Source organism: Pangasianodon hypophthalmus, chromosome 11, assembly GCF_027358585.1.
Source record: "Pangasianodon hypophthalmus isolate fPanHyp1 chromosome 11, fPanHyp1.pri, whole genome shotgun sequence".
In the NCBI taxonomy this organism is placed as follows: domain Eukaryota; kingdom Metazoa; phylum Chordata; class Actinopteri; order Siluriformes; family Pangasiidae; genus Pangasianodon; species Pangasianodon hypophthalmus.
Window position 1 is genome coordinate 20,550,169 of NC_069720.1, and position 21,439 is coordinate 20,571,607.

Below are 21,439 nucleotides of genomic sequence, written 5' to 3' on the forward strand. Positions count from 1 at the left end.
TCTTTGAATACATATAATTTTAATACAATATCATGCTGATCATAGTTTTCCAACTGTGCTGAAAGGTTTGGCAATATTATCGCAATATGAAAATTATATTATATTATATCTTCACGTCTTCACATTGTACTTTCAATGTGTTTCATTTGCCACACAATACAAAGACAATCACTGATCAATTTTAATTCATCACTGTGACAAGGCTGAACTTCCAACTGATACAACCACTAACATAACATGCAGTAGTCCATCGGCAAGCGAGCACAAGCCACAGGTTTTTCAATACCAGAGAAAAAATAAGCAAAATATGCAGACAGTAAATGCCTTAAACAAACCTCCTCACTTATTAACACATTTTATTACTAGAATCTATAACTGTAACCATCTGCCACTTGAGGCAATTCCCTGTGCTTTATTTTTAAGTGCTCAGAATAATGCATTCCTTTATTGAAAATAGCAATAAAATTATATTTTTTCAAGAAGACTATTGCAGGGAAATGTAGTCCATTCTGACCTGGAACTTACTGTTCAATAACTACCAGTTACTGACTTACAGTAATTTTACCCACAAGTTTGTTTTTCATATAGCCTGAAATGGCAGTCTCTGAAATATGTTTATGAAATGTATAAGGTGTGCAGGAATTACAGTCAGGATTCATGTGTATGAGCCTGTAAGCTCCATGTGTCAAAATAGTTACATTCCCCATAACTGTACTACACTAAAATGCGAAATGCAGTAGTGGTAAAACTAATACTAGCCAAGCACTTCTGAGTGCAGCATTTCTTTAAGCAAAAGAAGTCAAGCTCTCTCCTTCCTCAGGAGAAAGTTGATCAATTTAAACTCCATGAAAATGTTTATCTTAGAGTATTATCCCCAAGTCAATATATTCTAAGATAGTACCACATTAAAAGACATAAATAGATGAAATCCACTTGACATCATAGGCACAGACAAATGTGCTTAAAATCAAGTACCAACAGACAAAAGGCCACAATACAAAATAGCAACCTTGCAGTCAGCCTTTTGTTCATATTTGCAATCTGTGAATTTGGTAAATAAAATATATAGGTGTAGAGGTTCTTCATTAGGTTTCGGTGCAATTCCAGTCTAGAGAAATATGACCAAAAATATTGTGCTCATTGTATTGGCTGAAGCAGCATTTTCTGGATATGTTGCTCATTAAACCACTCAGGTATTTCCCCTCACTAGTGAGCAAGGTCATCAAAACTAAAAGATGCACAAAATGAGAATGAGAGTCTGAGTGATGCATAGTGATATGTGTCCAACCTGCATCATTTGTGCTCCTAGATGTTGTGCATTGTCACTCTTTGAACCGTCTTCCACTCTGCAGCTTTTTGTAGAAGTTCTCCTGATGGATTTGAGGGTTCTCCCGATCAATTAGCACCAGAGGGGTTTTGCAGCGCAGACTGCGTCCCTCCATGGTTTGATCAAGCTTGGGGAGCTGGGGAGGTTGAGGGGGCTGTGGGGTTTGAAGAGGCTTATGGGAATCTAGGTCAGCCTCACTGGTTGAAGAGCATGGTGAGCTGTTTTTAACCTGACGATATCCTCTAGAGCCCTCGCGGTTCAGGTCGTTGAGTTCATATGACTCGGTCATGTTCCCATTGGAGGTTCCCCTCCACTCCCAGGGATTGGCAGGGTTGGAGACCATGTGGACTACAGGGTGGTGGATGGCATGGGCATCCACTGTGATGATCCCAGAGCTGCTGTCACGCTCAGATGGTGGGCGGTAGGGGGGTGACTCAGTTCCTGTGATAGAGGAGGTGGCAGAGGAGGATGAGGCCTCAGAAGATTTGGGTGTGCTGGACAGCAGACCTTGCTGCTTGGACATGGCAATAACCTGCATAATGCGAGGTTGGTTCGTTGCCCTAATGGCACCTGGAATATTGGCCCCACTCTTCTCTGTGATGGACAGCCACTTAGCACGGGTGCTCGCATTCTTTGGAGACACCGGAGGAGGGACTGGTGGCTTGGGGGGCATCACTACTTTTGCTCCAGTTGGTGCATTGGCTGGCTTGGCAGGATGTGGAACAGTGGCACTGTATAATGTGGATGGTGCGCTCTCTTCCTCAGTGGTGTCCTCACCTAGGTCTGAGTCCTCTTTACTGCCCTCTTCGCTCTGCAGACTTGCACTGCGCATCTCCAATGACTTCTGCTTCCATTCAGAGACTAGCTGGTGTGAGCGCATTGGGTCCACAGGCACAGGCACCGTTACCAGACGCCTTGTAGTCTCCTCAGGGCCTGCAGCTGTAGCACGTGGTAAAGTATTGCTGAATGTCACCATAGTCTCCTTACCCATAGGGCTGCGGGGTGCAAGGAGCTCTACATCTACACTGGCCCGTTTCAGGCTGCCCAATGATGCCTTCTCCCGCTGGAGAGGGCGGTTCAACCCGTCCAAGGAAGACGGTGATGTGATTTCTTCGTTGCTCTCAGAGGCATGGCCTTTATTGTAAACTGAGTCGTGGCCTCTCTGGGCAAGAGCTCGTAGGGCATCCTTCGGGGGGGGTAAGGCAGGAACAAGAATGGCATCCTGAGCTGGTTTGAAGTTAGAAACAGCATAGAATGCCTGGGACAAACCAGAGAAGGCTCGAATGAACAGTGTATACAGTCAGATTAATATTGACCAGCCAGTCTAAAATTCTAGTTTTGCACACTTGGTAAAGGCAATAAAAAAAGGCCATGGAAAATCCTAAAATATGTCAGTGGATGTGAAGGGACCCTGATTCTCACTGATATTTTTACATCATGCAATCTAATTCTGAACTGAGGGAAAAGAGCAAAGCAAGGAAGAAATTAATGACATGAAAGACCCCTGAGAACTTGTTCACACCCATCTTAGATACTATGCCTTGGAAAAGGGAGATATGTGTTGCACTAACATAAGAAGCAAAGGCACAGCTTCCAAATGCATAAGTAAGGGCATAGAAAAACAGCCTCACCAGATACACAGCTATGCCAGCGCCGATGCAAAAGCCCACATAGACATCAATGGGATGGCTGCGGTACTGTGTGATCTGAGTGAGACCTGTCAGGGCAGCTGCGATGGCGAAGGCAAACACCAGCACAGGCTTCAGCAGCTTGGTGCTGTCTGAGATAGTGGAGTTGAAGTACATCTAGAGGAACAGACAGCACAGCAGATGGTCCATACCCATGTGCACAAACTCCTATCCGTCAGCCTGGTAATTTGTGTTATTTATATAGTGGCAGGCTGGTGGCTGAAAATGCAATGTGACTGGTTTATTTCTATACAATCTGCCAGAGACCTTGCAAGATGATGCAGTTATAAATAATTAAATAAATAATATTTCCCTTATTTGAATACCAAAAGCTATACATGCAATAGAAAAACTGAGCAAAGTTTGTGTAAATATATTTGCTTATTTGAGCTTGTTCCTATTTTTAAAAATCCACTACAGTTATAATCTTTGCTAATACTGTTTATCATGCCACATCAAGAGAGGGATTAACTAGGATTTGCTTAGTGGTACATATTGTTTGCTTTGCTCTTGTCATCCAACAGACACACATCCACACCGAGAGGGAAAGACTTACTGAAATATAAACAGCAGCAAAGGAAGAAAGAGTTGCATGCTGGGAAGGAAAGGTTTTCCTGCCACAAAGGAAAGCAAATGTCTAGAGTAAGGCAAAACCATGGAAAGCACTTGGGGTAAGGAAAAAGAGATAAATACACAAAGTGCAAAAATAAAACTAATTCAAAATCCTCTTTGACTGAGCATTTTTGTCAGTAGTTCACTATTATATTGATGCACTGCCACATGGGATTGTGGGATTACCTGGCAGAGAGAATGGCATGCTGGTCATGGCCAGAGCAGATGTCTTTAGTGATATAGGGATTTTTGTCACAGGAGACTCCAGGGAGGGTGTAATTGGGCTTGCATACAGTCAGAAAGAAGGGTGTGTGGTAGCCAGTGGCAATTTGGATGACATCAGTGACCAGTGCCGTGGCACAAAGACCAAACACATGAACACCTGAAAAGGCAAGAATGAAGAATGGAACGATTATGTGACAAATTCAAAGTCTTGCGCACTTTTAAGTCATGTTCTAATTATCATACAATATATGTATGCAGGGGTGGAAAGTAATGAACTACATGTATTCTCATTACATTACATGGGTCACTGTAATGGTACGTTTTTTGAAAGTCTACATTTCAGGCGCCAAATGCTTAGTCAGCAGCAGCAGCAGTGTCTGAGACAGTGGAGACAGATGAGTATTCTTTCCCAATTTATCAGGTATCTTCAGTTTTAAATGCTTCAGAGGAAACAACGTGATAATGATCTACAAATTATGCCAGCCAAAACCCTTGGAGATATCGGCATTTCACAGCTCAACATCCATCCTGTGGAAATATGTACATGTAAGCTATCAGCTAGCTGAGTGCGCTAAACTATCTAGCCGGATCTTTTGATGTTTTATAGTATGAAAGCTCTGTATTAAACTTAAGATGTCACTTCAGTGTTCCATAGTGATTGCCTGTTGTGTTAAATATATTCATGTGCTGCTACAGCCTATAGCTAATGCTAAGATGTGTAAGTGGCACCTTTGCTAGCTAGCTAGAAACGCGTATTACTGAACATGAGCCAGCTAGCTAGGTGTTTAATCAACCTGGCAAGCTACTGAGCCCTAAACAAGATTTTGCTAAGTTAGCTAGCCTTGTTTGGATTAATTTTAGTCATAAAAAAACTAAATTACGAAGGGTTTTAGGATGTAAAGGACCTTCCTATGAATGAGATAAGAAAGTACTTAGCATTATGAAAGTTTCATTACTGAAGTAGTTTTTCACCAGACAACTTATTTTATCTTATTTATTTTCTGGTTCACGACTTTTACTATTATTCAAGTGAATTACTACTACAGTAGCAGTACTTTTACCCAAGTCAGTGTGTTTTGTAGTCTTTCCACCACTGTATATACAGTATGTATACTCTCAATAACCTCTTGCAAAGTCAACACTCCTGTGATGCTAAAATGACAGATGACTGTAAACTAGAAATACATATGGTTTGTGCAGCCATTATTTTAGCGTGCGAGAATTTTGGTCACTTACCAACAAAACGCACAGTTCTGCGGAGGAAAGAGTTGAAATTACATCCACCAGCATTGATGCTTCCCTCATTCCCAGGCCCTATCTTGAGTCTGGACTGCATGCAATACACAATACCCTCTCCAATCATAATCTAGACAGACAGAACACAACACCAGACAATCTCTCAGACAGAATGCTTTAATTTATGGCTAAACAATGATATTTTTATTATAATATAGAAAATAACTGACTGACAATAAAGAAAGTGAACCAAGACACTGTGGTATCTACAGAAGTCTATTTCTTTTTTTTTTTCTTGTAAGCTCAAGATAACAAATGTTGTTTTCTCCAGATCATGACTTATTTTCATGTGATCATGAAAGTTGTTTTCTTGAGATCACAACTTATTTTCTTCATATGTTGAAAAGCATTATTGGGCATACATCCTTTACATCACATGGCGTCTATTTACAGAAAGTGGCTGGTACAGTGACAGAGTTACAGCCCCATGGTAATGGGTTTGATCCTGAGCTCGGATTACTCTGTGGTTTTTGACTAAATTTTTCCCAAATTTCCCCTTCGGGATCAGTGAAGTATATCTATCTATCTATACATCTGTCTAACCATGGAGACGTCCCGGTCCCAGTCCTGGCAATGAAACCGATCACCCGTTCAGGATCACTATAGGTTTCACTACTATATAGTTGCATATTTATGATTCTTTTTCTCAAATAATTGACAGTAACTTGGACAGAAACATTTTGACAGAAAAATAAGTTGTGATCTCGAGGAAACAACTTTTGTTATCTTGAGATCACAAGGGAAAAAAAAATCATGGCCTTTCTGGACTTCTGTAGATATCTAAACATGCTTTATAAATTCTGAATAAGAATTTGCATAATATATAATAAATATAATAAAATATTTGAATAAGAAAAAAAGCAGACTCACTGTAGAGCTTTCTTACACCTAAAAAGCAGTTTTAAGTTTCAACACAATGTTATGAAGAAAATTGAAGGATTTTCCCACAGATATAGCCCATCTGAATTTAATAAATGAAAAAACTATTTATTTTGTCCCTCTCTGGGCCGCTAAAGGTTCCATTTAGAAACCAACAGAATATTTCCTTATCAAAACCCCCTTTAGGAATCTTAGAAAACTTAACTATCCAAAGAGCCATTGACGAACCTCTGGTTTTTGAAAATGTGGAATACAGTACATGTGAACAACTGCTTATGCCTTGTCTATGACGGTGTAAAGTCAACCAGACCATTTTAAAAAGCCTAATGTTAGTAAATCAATGCCACTAGACTTGCAATGTTTTGCCACTTGCCCAAAGGGAAACATTAAGAACTAATAAATCATGGAACATCTAGACTAATAGATGTTGCTAATACTGAAAAAGTTATTCTTGCTCATTTTGATGGTATCTATAACAGTTGAGAGCACTTACAGAAGCAGCAGGGCCCGCAAAGGCGAGACTCAGCAGCATAAGCAGGGGGATAAGTTCCTCTCCGCTCTCCACATACGGCATGCTGAGCGAGCGATCATGGCAGCGAAAACCCACCTGCGCTGGCTGCAGCACATCAGTTAACTCCAGGAAGTACAGAGAGACCATAGAGGAAGCCACGATGGGCAGCTACAAGTCACATGAACAATGCAATGAGAATGGAATTACTAATCCATTACCAAGCAAGAAATTATTATGTTGTGTTAAAGCCAAAGCTGTATCAGTGTCTTTGATGCTATACATATTGTTTCCCTATGCACAGCTTTGTCTTGTAGTGCCCACAAACCAAACCACTGTGTACCATAATTGTTGGTACCTATCATGAAATTAAGCAAAAGTGGAAATGAATATGAAACAAATAGCACATGCATAAATAACAAATGGGGATTCTGTGTAGTTGTATCACAGAATGCCATTTTTTTCCTACAAAATTATCAGCAATCTTGAAATCAATATTAGGTGAAGCCTCCACTGGTGAGTATAAGAGCACTGAGCCTCTTCTTGTGATATCTATTAGGGTTAGAGAGATCAAGATTGTGGGCACAGCTCCATGCAGAACACTTCAAGCTTTATATTATATTATATTATAAAGAATCATTATATCCTTTTGTTTATGTATGTGTTACAGGGAGGGCTCGGTACAGAGATGGAAACAGTACCAAGCAGGGCCCGCTATCCAAATGGATAAAAGATGGCAAATATTGAACCAGAATGTGAGATCGGGACAAAAATAGGAGCGCATGCTGGCCGAGACGCAACCTCTGATAATGATGACAACAGCGGCGCGCAAACCGGGGAGCCTTGTTTGCATCGCTTTGGCTCACTAAACACTACACTGCTTACAGGGGTAAGCAGCTGGGGGAAGAGTGTGTATAAGGGGGGCGATGAGCTACCAACAAGCCCCGGCTCACGCTCTTAAGCTCCACCGCAAGATGGGGGCCAAACTCTGCACCGGCAACTAATTGGCCACACTTAACGCCATGAATGCGAGGGTACGGCATCCTCTCAGCATAACTAAACTGACGGTTCAGCAAAGAGTGTCTCTCACTGAACCTCAATATATAGCACGTCTTGATATGATATTGAAAGAACCTGACACTAGTCCTGAACCTCAATAAAACTTCTTTAAACCCTATTCTGGATCTTGCATTCTTAAACCGCTAAGATTAGCAAAATTACCTCTCAGAATGAGCATGTCACTCTGATACCTGGCATAGACTTATGTCCGCACACCAACTGACAAAAACACTCGTTTTAAGTAGTGGCATGCGCAGGTGCTGTGAGTTAGCACTGATTGCCTGCATGGGACTGACGCGCTATTTCGGGCGCACACCTGACAGGCTGCGACATAGGCCTGGACATCTTTGTCCATAGGGGGCCACCAGAACTGATGCTGTAAGAACTCCAGGGTTCTGGCTGCCCCAGGGTGCCTGGCAAAGGGAGAGGTGTGGCCCCAGGAGAGGACCTGTGCTCTGGTGCTTCGACCTCAACTATAAACTATAAACACCTGGATCCAGTTCTTGCTGATGTGCCTGGCAGATCATTTCTTCCAGCGAAGAAGGAAGAGGAAGCCCCAGTGAAGAAGGAAGAGCCTATCTTAGGAGTGACGACTGGTGTGAGAGCACATCCGGCTTAATGTTCGTGAGAACAGGTCTGGCTTAATGTTCTTCAACCTGAGTTTAAAGGACAGGACAAAGTCAAACCAGGACCACCTGGCCTGTGAAGGGTTAAGCTGCTTGGCCTGCTGAATATAGGTCAGGTTTTTGTTGTCCGTTAAAATGAGTAACGGATGCTTGGCCCCCTCTAGCCACTGCCTCCATTCCTCTAAGGCCAGGCTAACCGCCAGGAGCTCATGGTTCCCTACATCGTAGTTCCTCTCCACTGCAGTCAACCTGTGAGAAAAATATGCGCAGGGGTGTAGCTCCTTTTTAGGGTCTGACCGTTGGGACAGGACAGCAGCCACCCCGATATTGGAAGCATCGACCTCAACTATAAACTGGGTGTTAGGATCAGGCATCCTAGGCAATCCAGATAAACGAATGCATAGTGGTTCACACAGAGGGCATCATTTCTGAAATGCTGGAAGACCACGGGGGCATTCATCAGGCCAAAGGGCATTACGAGATACTCAAATGTGGTCTTCCATTCATCCCCTGCCCTGATGCGGACCAAGTTATACGCACTGCGTAGATCGAGTTTGTAAAAGATCTTGGCCCACTGCATCGAAGGCCGAGGCAGGGCAGGGAGTGCTGGTCCTTTTGTGTCACTGTGATTAAGTAATCTATGCAGGGTTGCAGGCTTGCATATTTTTTCTTTACAAAGAAGAAGCCCACGCCTGCTGGTGAGGCGGATGGGTGGATAAACCACAGGGATAAAGCTTCTTGGATATATTCATCCATGGCTTTATGCTCAGGGGGGAGGGGAGAGAAAATAACCTGCCCCTGGGAGGGACTGCCCCCAGAAGCAGGTTGATAACGCAGTCGAAGGGCCTGTGGGGTGGTAACATTTGGGTCCTGCGCTTCAAAAACACCTCTCAGAGGTCCCAGTAGTCCTCCGGTACCCCCCACAGGTCCACCAGTTCCGTAAGGGTGGAGGAGGGGTTACTCATACCCCTTAGGCAACTCTGTGGGCATTGAGATCACCAAAGGTAGACCGAACCGGTGGACCATTCGATTTGGGGGTTATGCTCCCGTAGCCAACGGAAACCAAGCACAAAGCATAGCTCAGGAACCCTGGTGACATATAGGGCCAACCGCTCGGTGTGGCGCCCTATGCATAGGATGAGCGGTGCCGTCTGGGTGGATATGGGACCAGAGGCCAGTGGTCGCCCATCCAGGGCAGAGATTGGTAATGGACACGACAGTGCCTCCGGGGGCAACCCCAGGCTGTGGGCCAAGCCTTCATCAATAAAAATTCCCTGCGGCCCCCGAGCCAATAAAAACTTGGAGGCTCACCTCTTTGCCCTGGCCCCAGTGAAGGCTTACTGATAAAAAGAGGCCAGAGGTGTGAGAGACCGCACTCAGTGACAGCCCAGATCCCCCTCCCTAGGAAGGCACTTGTCTTTTAACTGTTTGTGAGGGCAGGGGGCCTGGCACTGGCCCAACTGCCCATAGTGCCAAGACGGCTGCGATTTACTGACCCCCCCCCCCCCCCCCCCCCGACATTGTCCCCTGCCAGACAATAATGCCAGACCGTGGCGGCCCAGCCAGAGCTTTACTGGTCAATAGGGCAATCTTATACGCTAACTTCGCCTTCTCCAAAGGGATAATCGGGTTGCACCCTACCGGCTCCCCTGCATATGGCTGCGGAGCTGGCAACCATGTCTCAGTTACTGGGGGGACAGTACCGGAGGCCCGGGTCAGAGGCTTTCCGCCCGGGCAGTGTCTGTAGAGGCGGCCTGGGCTGCAGCAGGGCCTGGATCTGCCCCACCCATTCCGAGACTCCCTGGACATTGGTGAATAGGGCAGCCAGGGCCTGCTCATGTTTCCCTAGTGCCATACCTTGGCCAGCCACAATGTCACCTATCCGCTCCAGATTCACGGGTTCACGTGTGGACATACCATTACCTGGAGGGCTCGGTACAGAGATGGAAACAGTACAGAGCAGGGCCCGCCACCCAAATGGATAAAAGATGGGAAATATCAAACCGAAATGTGAGACCGAGACAAAAAGAGGAGCACGTGCTGGCCGAGACGTGACCTCAAATAATGACAACGAAAGCAGGGCACAAACCGAGGAGCTTGTGTGCCTCGTTCTGGCGTGCAAACCACTATGCTGCTAGCAGAGGTAAGCAGCTGCAGGAGAGTGTATAAGGGGGGCGGTGAGCCGCCAACAAGCAGCGGGCTCACGTTCTTAAGCTTCACCACGAGACAGGGAGTGAAATCCACGCTGGCAACTAATTGGCCGCACTTAACGTAATGAATGCAAGGGAACAGTGTCCCCTCATCATGACTAAACTGTATATAAAAAATGACTGTAACGCTATATAAAACACGTCTTGATAGTGCTGAACCTCAATAAAACTTCTCTAAAGCCTATTTTGGATCTTGCGTTCTCAAACCGCTAAGATTACCAAAATTACCTCTCAGAATGAGCATGTCACTCTGATACCTGGCACAGACGTATGTCCGCATGCCGACTGTCAAAAACACAGGGTTTAAGTAGTGGTGTGTGCAGGTGTCATGCATTAGCACTAATTGCCTGCAAGGGACTGACACGCTATAAAGAACCGTGCAGGTGGCTGTGGATTTGTCTGAGAAGACACCCACGACGTTACAGTATGTGGACATAAGAATATAACAGTCTTTGAATTCAGACCACAGGTTTTCAATAGAGCTCCAATCCAAAGATTGAGTTGGCAAAATATTTATTTTGGTCCCACAACCATTTCTGTGCTTACTAGGATGTATTTTTGAGATCATCATCTTGTTGAAAAGAATCTTCGGCCAATTCTGAGGCAGAGGCAATCAGGTTTGGTCTAAAATACCCCAGTACTTAGCAGAATTAATGATATCATCATTTTTTCCCTATAGTGAATGGATGACAAAGGGATTTTACATAAGCCCAACCTCATATTTATACCCCGGAGAAAAGTTTCTTAAAACTGAGAGAAATTTATGTATTTTTTTTTTCAAGAATGACTTTTTTATCAAGAATGATTTGTTTTTTTCAAGAACGATTTGTTTGCATTCATTTAAATATTCTGTAGAAGTTTCAATAATTTTGCCACAAATTTATTTGGAAAAAAAATTTTTGTTCTGGATTTTTTTTATATTTGCATTTATATTTTTGATTTATATTTATTATATATATATATATATATATATATATATATATATATATATATATATATATATATATTTTTTTTTTTTTTTTTTTTTTTTTTTTGAAAAAAAAAAAAAATTATTTAGAAAACTAGGTCCATATAAAAAAAAATTTTCATGAAGGGTGCCAATAATTATGGAGTTGATTGTACCATTAAACAGCGCTCACCTCTACGAAATAGAAACAGGGTAATAATGTTAAGCTGTCCTTGGGTGGTTTCTTCTTGGTGGTTTCTCGTGCAGGCATCATTATGGATTCTCTCAAACACTGCCCTGAAGAAAAATGATTTGATGGTTAATTTTCTTCAAGCTGTTTTCCACTGCTGTTATCTTACAGAGACTCACAGCAACTAAAATCCTTTTGACAAAAATGAATTCATTTCTCCATTTCAAAAGGCAACCTTGTGTGGTAACAATCTAAAAGTAATAACAGTAGAAGGGATATTTCCAATCTAAATAATCCTCCTCCCTGTGAATATATGATGAGAATTAAACCAGTAGATCTGTCCTTTTCGCATTCATGGAGCAGAATTAAATTTATTCTGTTCCACAGATTCTAAAAGTGAGGTGAAAAGCAAATCTGTGTGCATGTTTGTGTTGCATGTTTAGAGAGCTGACTGTGCTTTATACTTGACCAGTGATTCTCAAAAGCAGATTCTTGGTGTTTTTCCTTCAATCAACTTATCTGCTAATTAACAAGTAAGCTGGGAAGAGGGAAAACACCAAAATGTGAATGGGTGGTACTCCAGGACCAGGATTGAGGAACATTAGACCAGTCATACCCAAATGAGACCATCAATCAATATTCTTTTTTATATTGTGGTTAATTTGATCATAATTGGCCCAACTCATGTAGTCATATAGTCATATAAAAGCTTCTAGGTGTTTAATTTTCAGCCTGGATATAAATGAACATCATCTGTGTTTCCCTAACCCATTACATCTTTTCCAAAAAGACAAACTGCACATCCCAAATTAGATCACATATGTATCTGCAGCAATTGGTTCTATAGAAATGGGAAATGGAGAAGTGCAAAGACTGTGCCCCTGCTTCATGCCTAAAGACATGTACTCGATTAACATAATACAAAAAGGCTGTAGTAATAATAAAAGAAAAATAAATATGACAAACAGAACACTGCTTCCTGGGGTTGCAATCTGTCAAGCTGCAGACATAGTATATAGTTTTCTAATGTATATATTATAGTTATGGCATTTGGACAGTGATAACGTCTTTATAATTCATTTTGAAACAAAGTTTACGTTTCCTACTTTTTCTAAACTGGTATATATAGCCACTCACATTGTTTTTCTCTTTCAAATAAATTCATGAAGTCTTGCATTTTACATTTATAGTGAAGTCTGTACAATATGTCATTCCAGCATTCCACTAGTATACACATAGTGGAATGAATTGTTGTGTCCCCATTACCATGGCACAACATACAATACTAAGGAAGCACAACAAAAAGGACTATATTGCTTCGAAAAAAAAAAAAATAAAGTTTTTTTTTTTTTTAGCAAAATGTCTTCCAAAATTTTTCATAATTAGTTTATATTAATATTTTTTTCAAACAGCCTTTAAGAAAGCCTTTGACAAAAGAAGAACATACTGAAATCATTGTCATAAGCTGTCACAAGGGTGCAATGGACTTTAACAAGAAACATGGCAAGCACATCACACACGACACTGTTGCCAGACTTATTAACAAATTTAAAAAGACTGGAAGTGTTGCAGACCAAGAAGTGGACATCCACAAACATCCACTTACGAAGGCACAACTGACGTGGTGCTGGCATACATAGTACCATATGTATGGAGACATTTGGAGACCCTTTAGTGTATGCTGAACAATACAATAATTACACAGGACATTACAAAACAATAAATGCATTGGACAGGCGTGTGACAGAGTATACAGGAGCATTGTGTAGACGAGCTAGGTGACACTGTTCAAAATGAATAGTTAGTCCTAAATTTCAGCATATCTATCTGTGTAAAAATATCAGAATACAGTCATAATAGCAGCATTTTTACCACAGCGGAGTTGAATTCTTGAATCTGATTGGTCAGAAGGTGTGCATTATTTTTGTATAACAGCACAACTCAGACAGTAGTTCCAGCTGTATCATGTGCCAGGTTTATATTAATATTATATTAAGTGAAGTGAAGTGATGTGTAGCCAAGTATGGTGACCCATCCTCGGAATTTGTGCTCTGCATTTATCCCATCCAAGTGCACACACACAGTAGTGAACACACACACACACACAGTGAACACACACCCGGAGCAGTGGGCAGCCTTTTTTGCTGCGGCGCCCAGAGAGCAGTTGGGGGTTCGGTGCCTTGCTCAAGGGTCTCACCTCAGTCGTGGTATTGAGGGTGGGAGAGAGCGCTGGTCATTCACTCTCCCCACCTACAATCCCTGCCGGACCTGAGACTCGAACCCACAACCTTCAGGTTCACCTTCTCATACACAGGAACTAATAATAAATTGATTTAAAAAAAACTTTTTGTTTAATAAAGAGAATTGTTGATGTGGTGAAGTTTTTTGAGAGAGAGAGAGAGAGAGAGAGAGAGAGAGAGAGAGAGATGTAGGTGCCAAAATGTAAGTGAGAACAGGAACTAACTTTCTCATAAATGTTCCTCAACACTAAATCTTATTATACAACAGTTAGCTCCAGTCCACTAATTTCATAGGTCGAGCAGCGTTCCACAGAGTGTCTATTTTCTAATAACCTCACTGCTAGCACATGTCAATGATTAAGAAATAGTTCACTGTAATCTTTGGCATATCATTGTGGTATAAGTGGAATAACACTGGAGACCATGCTGTTATACAAAAATAATCCACTTCAATCCAATCAAGGCATGTATTATTTTAGTCTAACAGCATGGTTCATTGTGTGTTGTATAGTCCAGAACGGTGTTTCTCACTCAGGGGTCTGCAGACAAATTGTAGTCCATGACATAATTACAGAGGGTCCTTGGGATTGTTTTTAAAAATATTTAAAATATATATAAGTGACATACTTTTTTATTACATATTTCAAAATATACTTTATATACATATTTAGGCACATTACATTTCAGAAACATTGCAAACATTTTTAATTAACCTATATGCTTAGTCATGCTCATTCACAACTCTCTCACTGTTGCAGCTTAACATACTCATTCTGGAGTGATCTTTGCTCACATATATTTATTAGCACATGCACTGTTTGTATTATATCCAATACTGATGGGTTAAATAAACAAATGATAATTCAGAGTGTTCATCAAATTAAGTATAATGTTAACAATAAAATGTGTAAAAATTTTACTGTTCACCCCGGTTGCAAAAACTTCAATTTCAAGTTTAACACTGATGGGTATAATGAAATGTGTGTCAATGTGCAATGTCACATGTTACTGTCAATGTACAAAAATGTCACTGTAAATGTTAAAGCAATGTGAATAGCATGAAGTCAAATCAAATTTAATACTGAACTCAAAATTTATTAAATCTGACACTTGTTAGTTTATGATAATATGTAGTGACCGTTGTGGTCTATGAGGATAAATCAGAATACACTAGGTGTCCATGGCTGAAAAAAGGTTGAGAACCACTGGTCCAGAAGATCATATTTGTTATACACTTCACGTGCAAGTCGTAGTGTGGGTGGGGGATCTTTTATGGAACCATTTAAAACAGTTCATTTGGATGTTGGAGGGCTGCAGGGTGTTGAATCTGCCTTGGGGAAGAAGCTGATACAGAATCTAGCAGTGCTCACTGCTGTGGGTGCTGCTGTGGAGGAGGTGGGAAAAGTCATCCACAATGATGGAGACTTTGCAAATGCTGTGTTTATGCAGTCTGCTGTAGTGTCATGTATTCCTGCACAAGGTAGTGATACAGTAGGACAGGATGCTCTTCATTTTCCCATCTAATACAAACACCAGGCCTCTTAAGAAATTATTACATTTAATTTTCCCCCCACTTAGAATTCATATATGAAATAATTCTGCACAAAATCTACATTCCATTAAAGAATGACAATGAATGGAACCGATTTCATATGTCAGAATGTGCATTCATTATTAATCTCACCACTGAGTTGATATCTTGCAGATTTTCTCTTATTAAATGGAGTCATTGGGGTGTAAAAAGCATTCTCAAATCTGACTGGTCAGAAGATAATGATAGATTTTCTATAACAGCATGGCTCTAACAGTAGGTGTACACTATGATATGTAACAATGAATATATACACTCACTGAGCACTTTATTAGGAACACCTGTACATCTACTCATTCACGCTGTTATCTACTCAACCAAACGTGTGGCAGCAGTGCAATGTATAAAATCATGCAGATACGGGCCAGCAGCTTCAGGTAATGTTCACATCAAATGTGATCTCAGTGATTTTGACCATGGCATGATTGTTGGTGCCAGATGGGCTGGTTTGACTATTTTGTGGTATGAGATACAACAGTCTCTAGAGTTTACTCAGAATGGCACATTAATGAAAAACATCCAGTGAGCATCAGTTCTGCGGATGGAAACACCTTGTAGATGAGAGAGGTGAACGGAGAATGGCCAGATTGGTTCACGAAGACAGAAAGGCTACAGTAACTCAGATAACCACTCTGTACAATTGTGGTGAGCAGAAAAGCATCTCAGCATGTACAAACATGTCGAACCCTGAGGCGGATGGGCTACAACAGCAGAAGACCACACTGGGTTCCACTTGTGTCAGCCAAGAACAGGAAGCTGAGACCGCAGTGGGCACAGGCTCACCAAAACTGGACAGCTGAAGACTGGAAAAATATAGCCTGGTCTGATGAATCTCAATTTCTGCTGAGGCTCACAGATTTTGGTGCCAACAGCATGAATCCATGGACCCAATCTGCCTTGTGTCAACAGTCCAGGCTGGTGGAGAAGGTGTAATGGTGTTGGGAATGTTTTCCTGGCACAAGATGGGCCCATTAATACCAATCAATCATCGCATGAATGCCACAGCCTATTTGAGTATTGTTGCTGACCATGTGCATCCCTTCATGGCCACAATTTACCCATCTTCTAATGGCTACTTCCAGCATGATAATGCACCATGTCACAAAGCAAAAGACGTCTCAAACTGGTTTCATGAACATAACAATGAGTTCAGTGTTCTTCTTCCCAGTCACCAGATCTGAATCCAATAGAGCACCTTTGGGATGTGGTAGAATGGGAGATTTGCAACATGAAAGTGCACCTGCAAAATCTGCAGGAACTGTGTGATGCAATCATGTCAAAATGAACAAGAATCTTAAAGGAATGTTTCCAAAATCTTGTGGAATCTATGCCACAAAGAATTGAGGCTGTTTTCAGAGCAAAGGGAGGCCCTACCCAGTATTAGTATAGTGTGCCTATAGTAAAGTGTTCAGTGAGTATATATTGATATGATTTCTGGAAAATGATGTTTCCATTTTTGGAAGAAGTCTCCAGTTTCAGGGAGAATTCACCCCAGATGGGCCTTAAGTCCATTGCAGGGCACAATGGACACACATATTCACATCTAGGGGCAATTTAGCATTGCCAATCCACCTACCGGCATGTTTTTGGACAGCAGGAGGAAACCCACCCAGACAAATGGAGAACATGTGATACTCTGCACAGACAGGAACCCGAGGATCAGGACTGAACTGGGGAGCGTGGAGCTGTGAGGCGACAATGCTACCCACTGCACCACTGTATTCTGCCTCTGTATTCTTTATACGAGATGCAAAAATTGCAGAATGTTACACAAAGTTTCCAGACAAACGAGATGTTTTGTTCAAAAGTCCTTGTCCCCGCAAAGTGCTTCTGAAGCGTTAGGAGGTGAAACCAGTGTATGTTTGAAATGGCTGATGTTATAACTGCTATAATCATCAACCATTTTGAATACCAATTGATTTCACCTCTTACAGCTTCAGAAGCATTTTCCTTGCACAGCTGATGAAGGACTTTTGTCAAAAATGCCCTATTTCTGTGAACACTACACTGAAGTTACTCCCTGGATTTTTCTTCATACAGTCATGTAGTTGCCTAAGCTTCAGGGATGTTCAGTTTGCAACCTGTAAATTCATTTTCATCATCTGCAAAAAGACATAAATTGTTGTTTAGCCCCTGTATGTAAACAAGTTAGATCTGTATCTTGTCAAATTGCTTGAACCGGTGGCTCAATACAAATAAAATATAGTGAAGGCAAACAGACATGTTTCAGTTAAAGAGTTTTAAATAGTTTTCACTCTAGAGGTTGGTTGTTAGAAATTTCATTTGAATTGATTCCTACTTAAAATAAATGATCTTAAAACAAATCAACCTAGGGATAGGGTTAGAGTTAAAAACACTTTTATTGCAGATCTGTTTTGTTCCTGTGATATGATCATGTGTTTGTCACCCTTTAAAAAGATTTGGTCTGGTATTATTTGAGATAATATCCAATTTCTAATCCACACTTAATGTATTTTGGTCTATAGTTGTTTACTATCTTTACTAATTTTGAAGATGAAATATTTTCATGATGGTGGAGTCAGGTTTTCTGTTATTAACCACTTAGAAGTTCTCAAATAGAGTGGGATCAACTGTTCTCTGAAGGTTTTGATGGAAAGCCATCACCACCTGGGGCTTGTTTTCAATCTGCATGTATATTGCACTCTTCACTTCATCATTTCTGCAGTGTTAATCTCATTTTTCCTCACATCAATAGAAGATGAATCTTTTGAGCTAAGATCATTTTTCATAGTTAGTACAGCTGTATATTTTCCAATCCCTTAAATTTATTTATCGGCCTACTTGTTTTTGAAATGTTGAGGTTTGGATTAAGCGCTTCAAGTCAAGTGACCAGTCCAACGTGCTAATACAGCAGTGCTCAATAATAAATATAAGAACTTTGTTGAAGGTGGATTGTGATTTATACCCATGTAACAAAATAAAAAATAGAAGACCACTAGTGGTCCCTGGACCCCACTTTCAGACCCATGGCTCTAATACATTAATATTTCTCCTGGATGCACATTTCAAATATTTTTGTCTATCCACCAGTGTCCTCAGTTCTTTTCATTTCTGCTCTACGCTGTACGTTTCTAGTTTGTCAGTTCTTTCTTTCTCTCTTTTTCAGTTCTGGTCTAGAATGGCTTGTGCATTTTAGTCAGTCTTTGTTTTGTATGAGTGCAGTGAATTCTGTTCTGTTTTTTTCTTACCCTTGTTCTCTTCATCACCATTTTCTCCTGCTGATGGCACACTTAACCATTTCATTACGATTTAAAAATCTTTCCCTGCTTTTCCTGAAATCTTTTAGTTTTTGCTTTGGTCCCCCTGCTTATATTTTACAGACAACTACAGCACTAATGCGTCTTCGTTTTTTTAAAAAAATAGCGGAGTTTTATTCTCCTTGACTGTCACGAGCTCAATGCCTAGCCAGCCATCTTGCTCTATCATCTAGTGAAAGTCCCCATATACTCAACTTTCAAGTGAATCCTGGTGCATTTTGGCTGTACTAAACAGAGTACTTGTTTTTCATGAAGACAAGCTGTCTTTATCTAAAAGAAGCACATATGCCTTCCAGCTAGTCTTGAGAGCTCTTCAAGTCAGCGTGTGTGTGAGTGTGTGTGTGTGTGTGTGTGTGTGTGTGATAGTGCTAGGCATCAGACTCCTCATTAAACACACCAATGTTTGTGGTCACAGAAGGGCTTCCAATTCAGAGCAATTTAACTGAAACCAATATGCCTACATGGGGATGGCACTTTTTCAACCGAGGCTTAAAACTGGTGTGCAAATGCAGTCTTCCAAATCAGTGTTATATAGTGTACTGTTCAGAGACCTTTCTGTAAAAAGATCCAGTGCATGTAGGCATTTGATGTGAATTCATAAATGGGTGAGAAATAATGCTGAGTTATATACATATATAACTCTAATAATACACTCATATAATAAGTAGAGTACATGTATAGCTAGATAGGTAGGTAGGTAGGTAGGTAGGTAGACAAGACTTGAGTGGACTTGACAGAATAATCATGCTATGTGAAGAATTAAATCCAACATGACAGTCCATGATAGATTTGATCAAGTGCAGGAAGAGATGTGAGGAAATCTGCATTCTGCTGCATGGACACTTGACTGATGTGCAGTTCAATAACATCAATAACACACTGATTGATGACACACACTTTACAGAGATGCCTGGACACTGCAGTGTACACTAATGGCACCACTAAGGGAGTAATCAACGCGTGTTAATGAAAATAATGAATAATAAGCATGCTTTGAAGACAGTGACAGAGATGCTGTTGGAAACTAGAATCACTGCGACAACACAGCATGAGCGTTTAACTAAGAGCAAGCCGGGTAAGAATACATTATTACTCACCAGATAAACCCCAAGCTCCTCGGTGGTGATGCTGGTGCTGGTGGTGATGCTGGTGGTGCAGGTGGTGTATTTCCCCCTCAAGTCTTTAAATCAATAGGTTGTTTCTGCCACAGTGGGTTACACTGCAGTTTGTATTCGTCTTTCTGCTCACGTCCATGCAGTGCAATGCTGCGGCTTCCACAGCCGACTGAGATGACTTTATTTATTAGTATTTTTTATTCTTAAAGTTGCTCAGTATAGTTAGTTCCCCTCCCACATCAAAGTCTATCACTGTTTCCCCAAACATGTAAGCACTACAGTGTCGTACGGACAGGGCAATGAAGCGCGTGAGGGGATGTGTGATTTAAACAACAGCCTCCCTCCCTCCCTCCATCCCTCCATCCGTCCCTCACTCCATCCCTCCCTCCCTCCACGCAAGAAGAAGAGCTCGTGCACGACGCCGAGCTGACACGTTCAGCGCTGGATTAACTCTTACACTGCTCATTCATTTCCATTCATTTCCATGGACACTCCGTGGACACACCTTGCACTTTACTGGTTATTATAGCCTATAGTGTGCTAGACGCAGGGCTTAATCAGGGTTAATGCTGTAATAATGTTTGGGCTGATCATTTCGCTGTCTATCTAAAATGGAGGTCTAAAAAAAAAGAGAAGGAAACCCCTCAGAAGGCTGCAGTTCGCAGCGCGCATTGATACTAATAGTTAAAAAGCCGAGCGCGGAAGAAGGAGCCTCATCACTCCACTGAAGAAGAAGAAGAAGCAGGAGCCTCATCACTCCACTGAAGAAGAAGAAGAAGAAGCAGGAGCCTCATCACTCCACTGAAGAAGAAGAAGAAGAAGAAGCAGGAGCCTCATCACTCCACTGAAGAAGAAGAAGAAGAAGAAGAAGAAGGAGCAGGTGCCTCACCACTCCACTGAAGAAGAAGAAGAAGAAGGAGTCTCATCACTCCACTGAAGAAGAGGAAGAAGAAGGAGTCTCATCACTCCACTGAAGAAGAAGAAGAAGAAGGAGCAGGAGCCTCATCACTCCACTGAAGAAGAAGAAGAAGAAGAAGAACGAGCAGGAGCCTCATCACGCCACTGAAGAAGAAGAAGAAGAAGAAGAAACAGCCTCATCACTCCACTGAAGAAGAAGAAGCCTCATCACTCCACTGAAGAAGAAGAAGAAGAAGAAGAAGAAGAAGGAGTCTCATCATTCCACTGAAGAAAAGAAGAAGAAGAAGAAGAAGCCTCATCACTCCACTGAAGAAGAAGGAGTCTCATCATTCCACTGAAGAAAAGAAGAAGAAGAAGCCTCATCACTCCACTGAAGAAGAAGAAGAAGAAGAAGAAGGAGTCTCATCATTCCACTGAAGAAAAGAAGAAGAAGGAGTCTCATCACTCCACTGAAGAAGAAGAAGAAGAAGAAGAAGCCTCATCATTCCACTAAAGAAGAAGAAAAAGAAGAAGGAGTCTCATCACTCCACTGAAGAAGAAGAAGGAGCAGGAGCCTCGTCACTCCACTGAAGGAGAAGAAGAAGCCTCATCACTCCATTGAAGAAAAAGAAGAAGGAGCCTCATCACTGCTTCGGTGAAAGAAACTTGAAACAAACATTCAAGTCAATGCAAGCTACATGAACCCCTTTATTTGTATATATCCTTCGAATAGGTGCCAATATTTCCCATTC

The 21,439-nt window shown here is 41.5% G+C and overlaps 1 protein-coding gene across 1 annotated transcript; it reads right to left on the reverse strand.

Moving 5' to 3' along the window:
- On the reverse strand, positions 1 to 20,115 carry plppr3b (phospholipid phosphatase related 3b). The gene is made up of 8 exons (XM_026939736.3): positions 19,773 to 20,115; positions 11,570 to 11,673; positions 6,521 to 6,706; positions 5,089 to 5,218; positions 3,814 to 4,009; positions 3,572 to 3,629; positions 2,959 to 3,132; positions 1 to 2,585 (listed from the first exon to the last, which is right to left on the reverse strand). The coding sequence occupies exons 2-8, from the start codon at positions 11,648 to 11,650 to the stop codon at positions 1,323 to 1,325; spliced, it is 2,088 nt and encodes a 695-aa protein (XP_026795537.2). The 5' UTR covers positions 11,651 to 11,673; positions 19,773 to 20,115; the 3' UTR covers positions 1 to 1,322.
- Between the last annotated feature and the right edge of the window lie 1,324 nt (positions 20,116 to 21,439).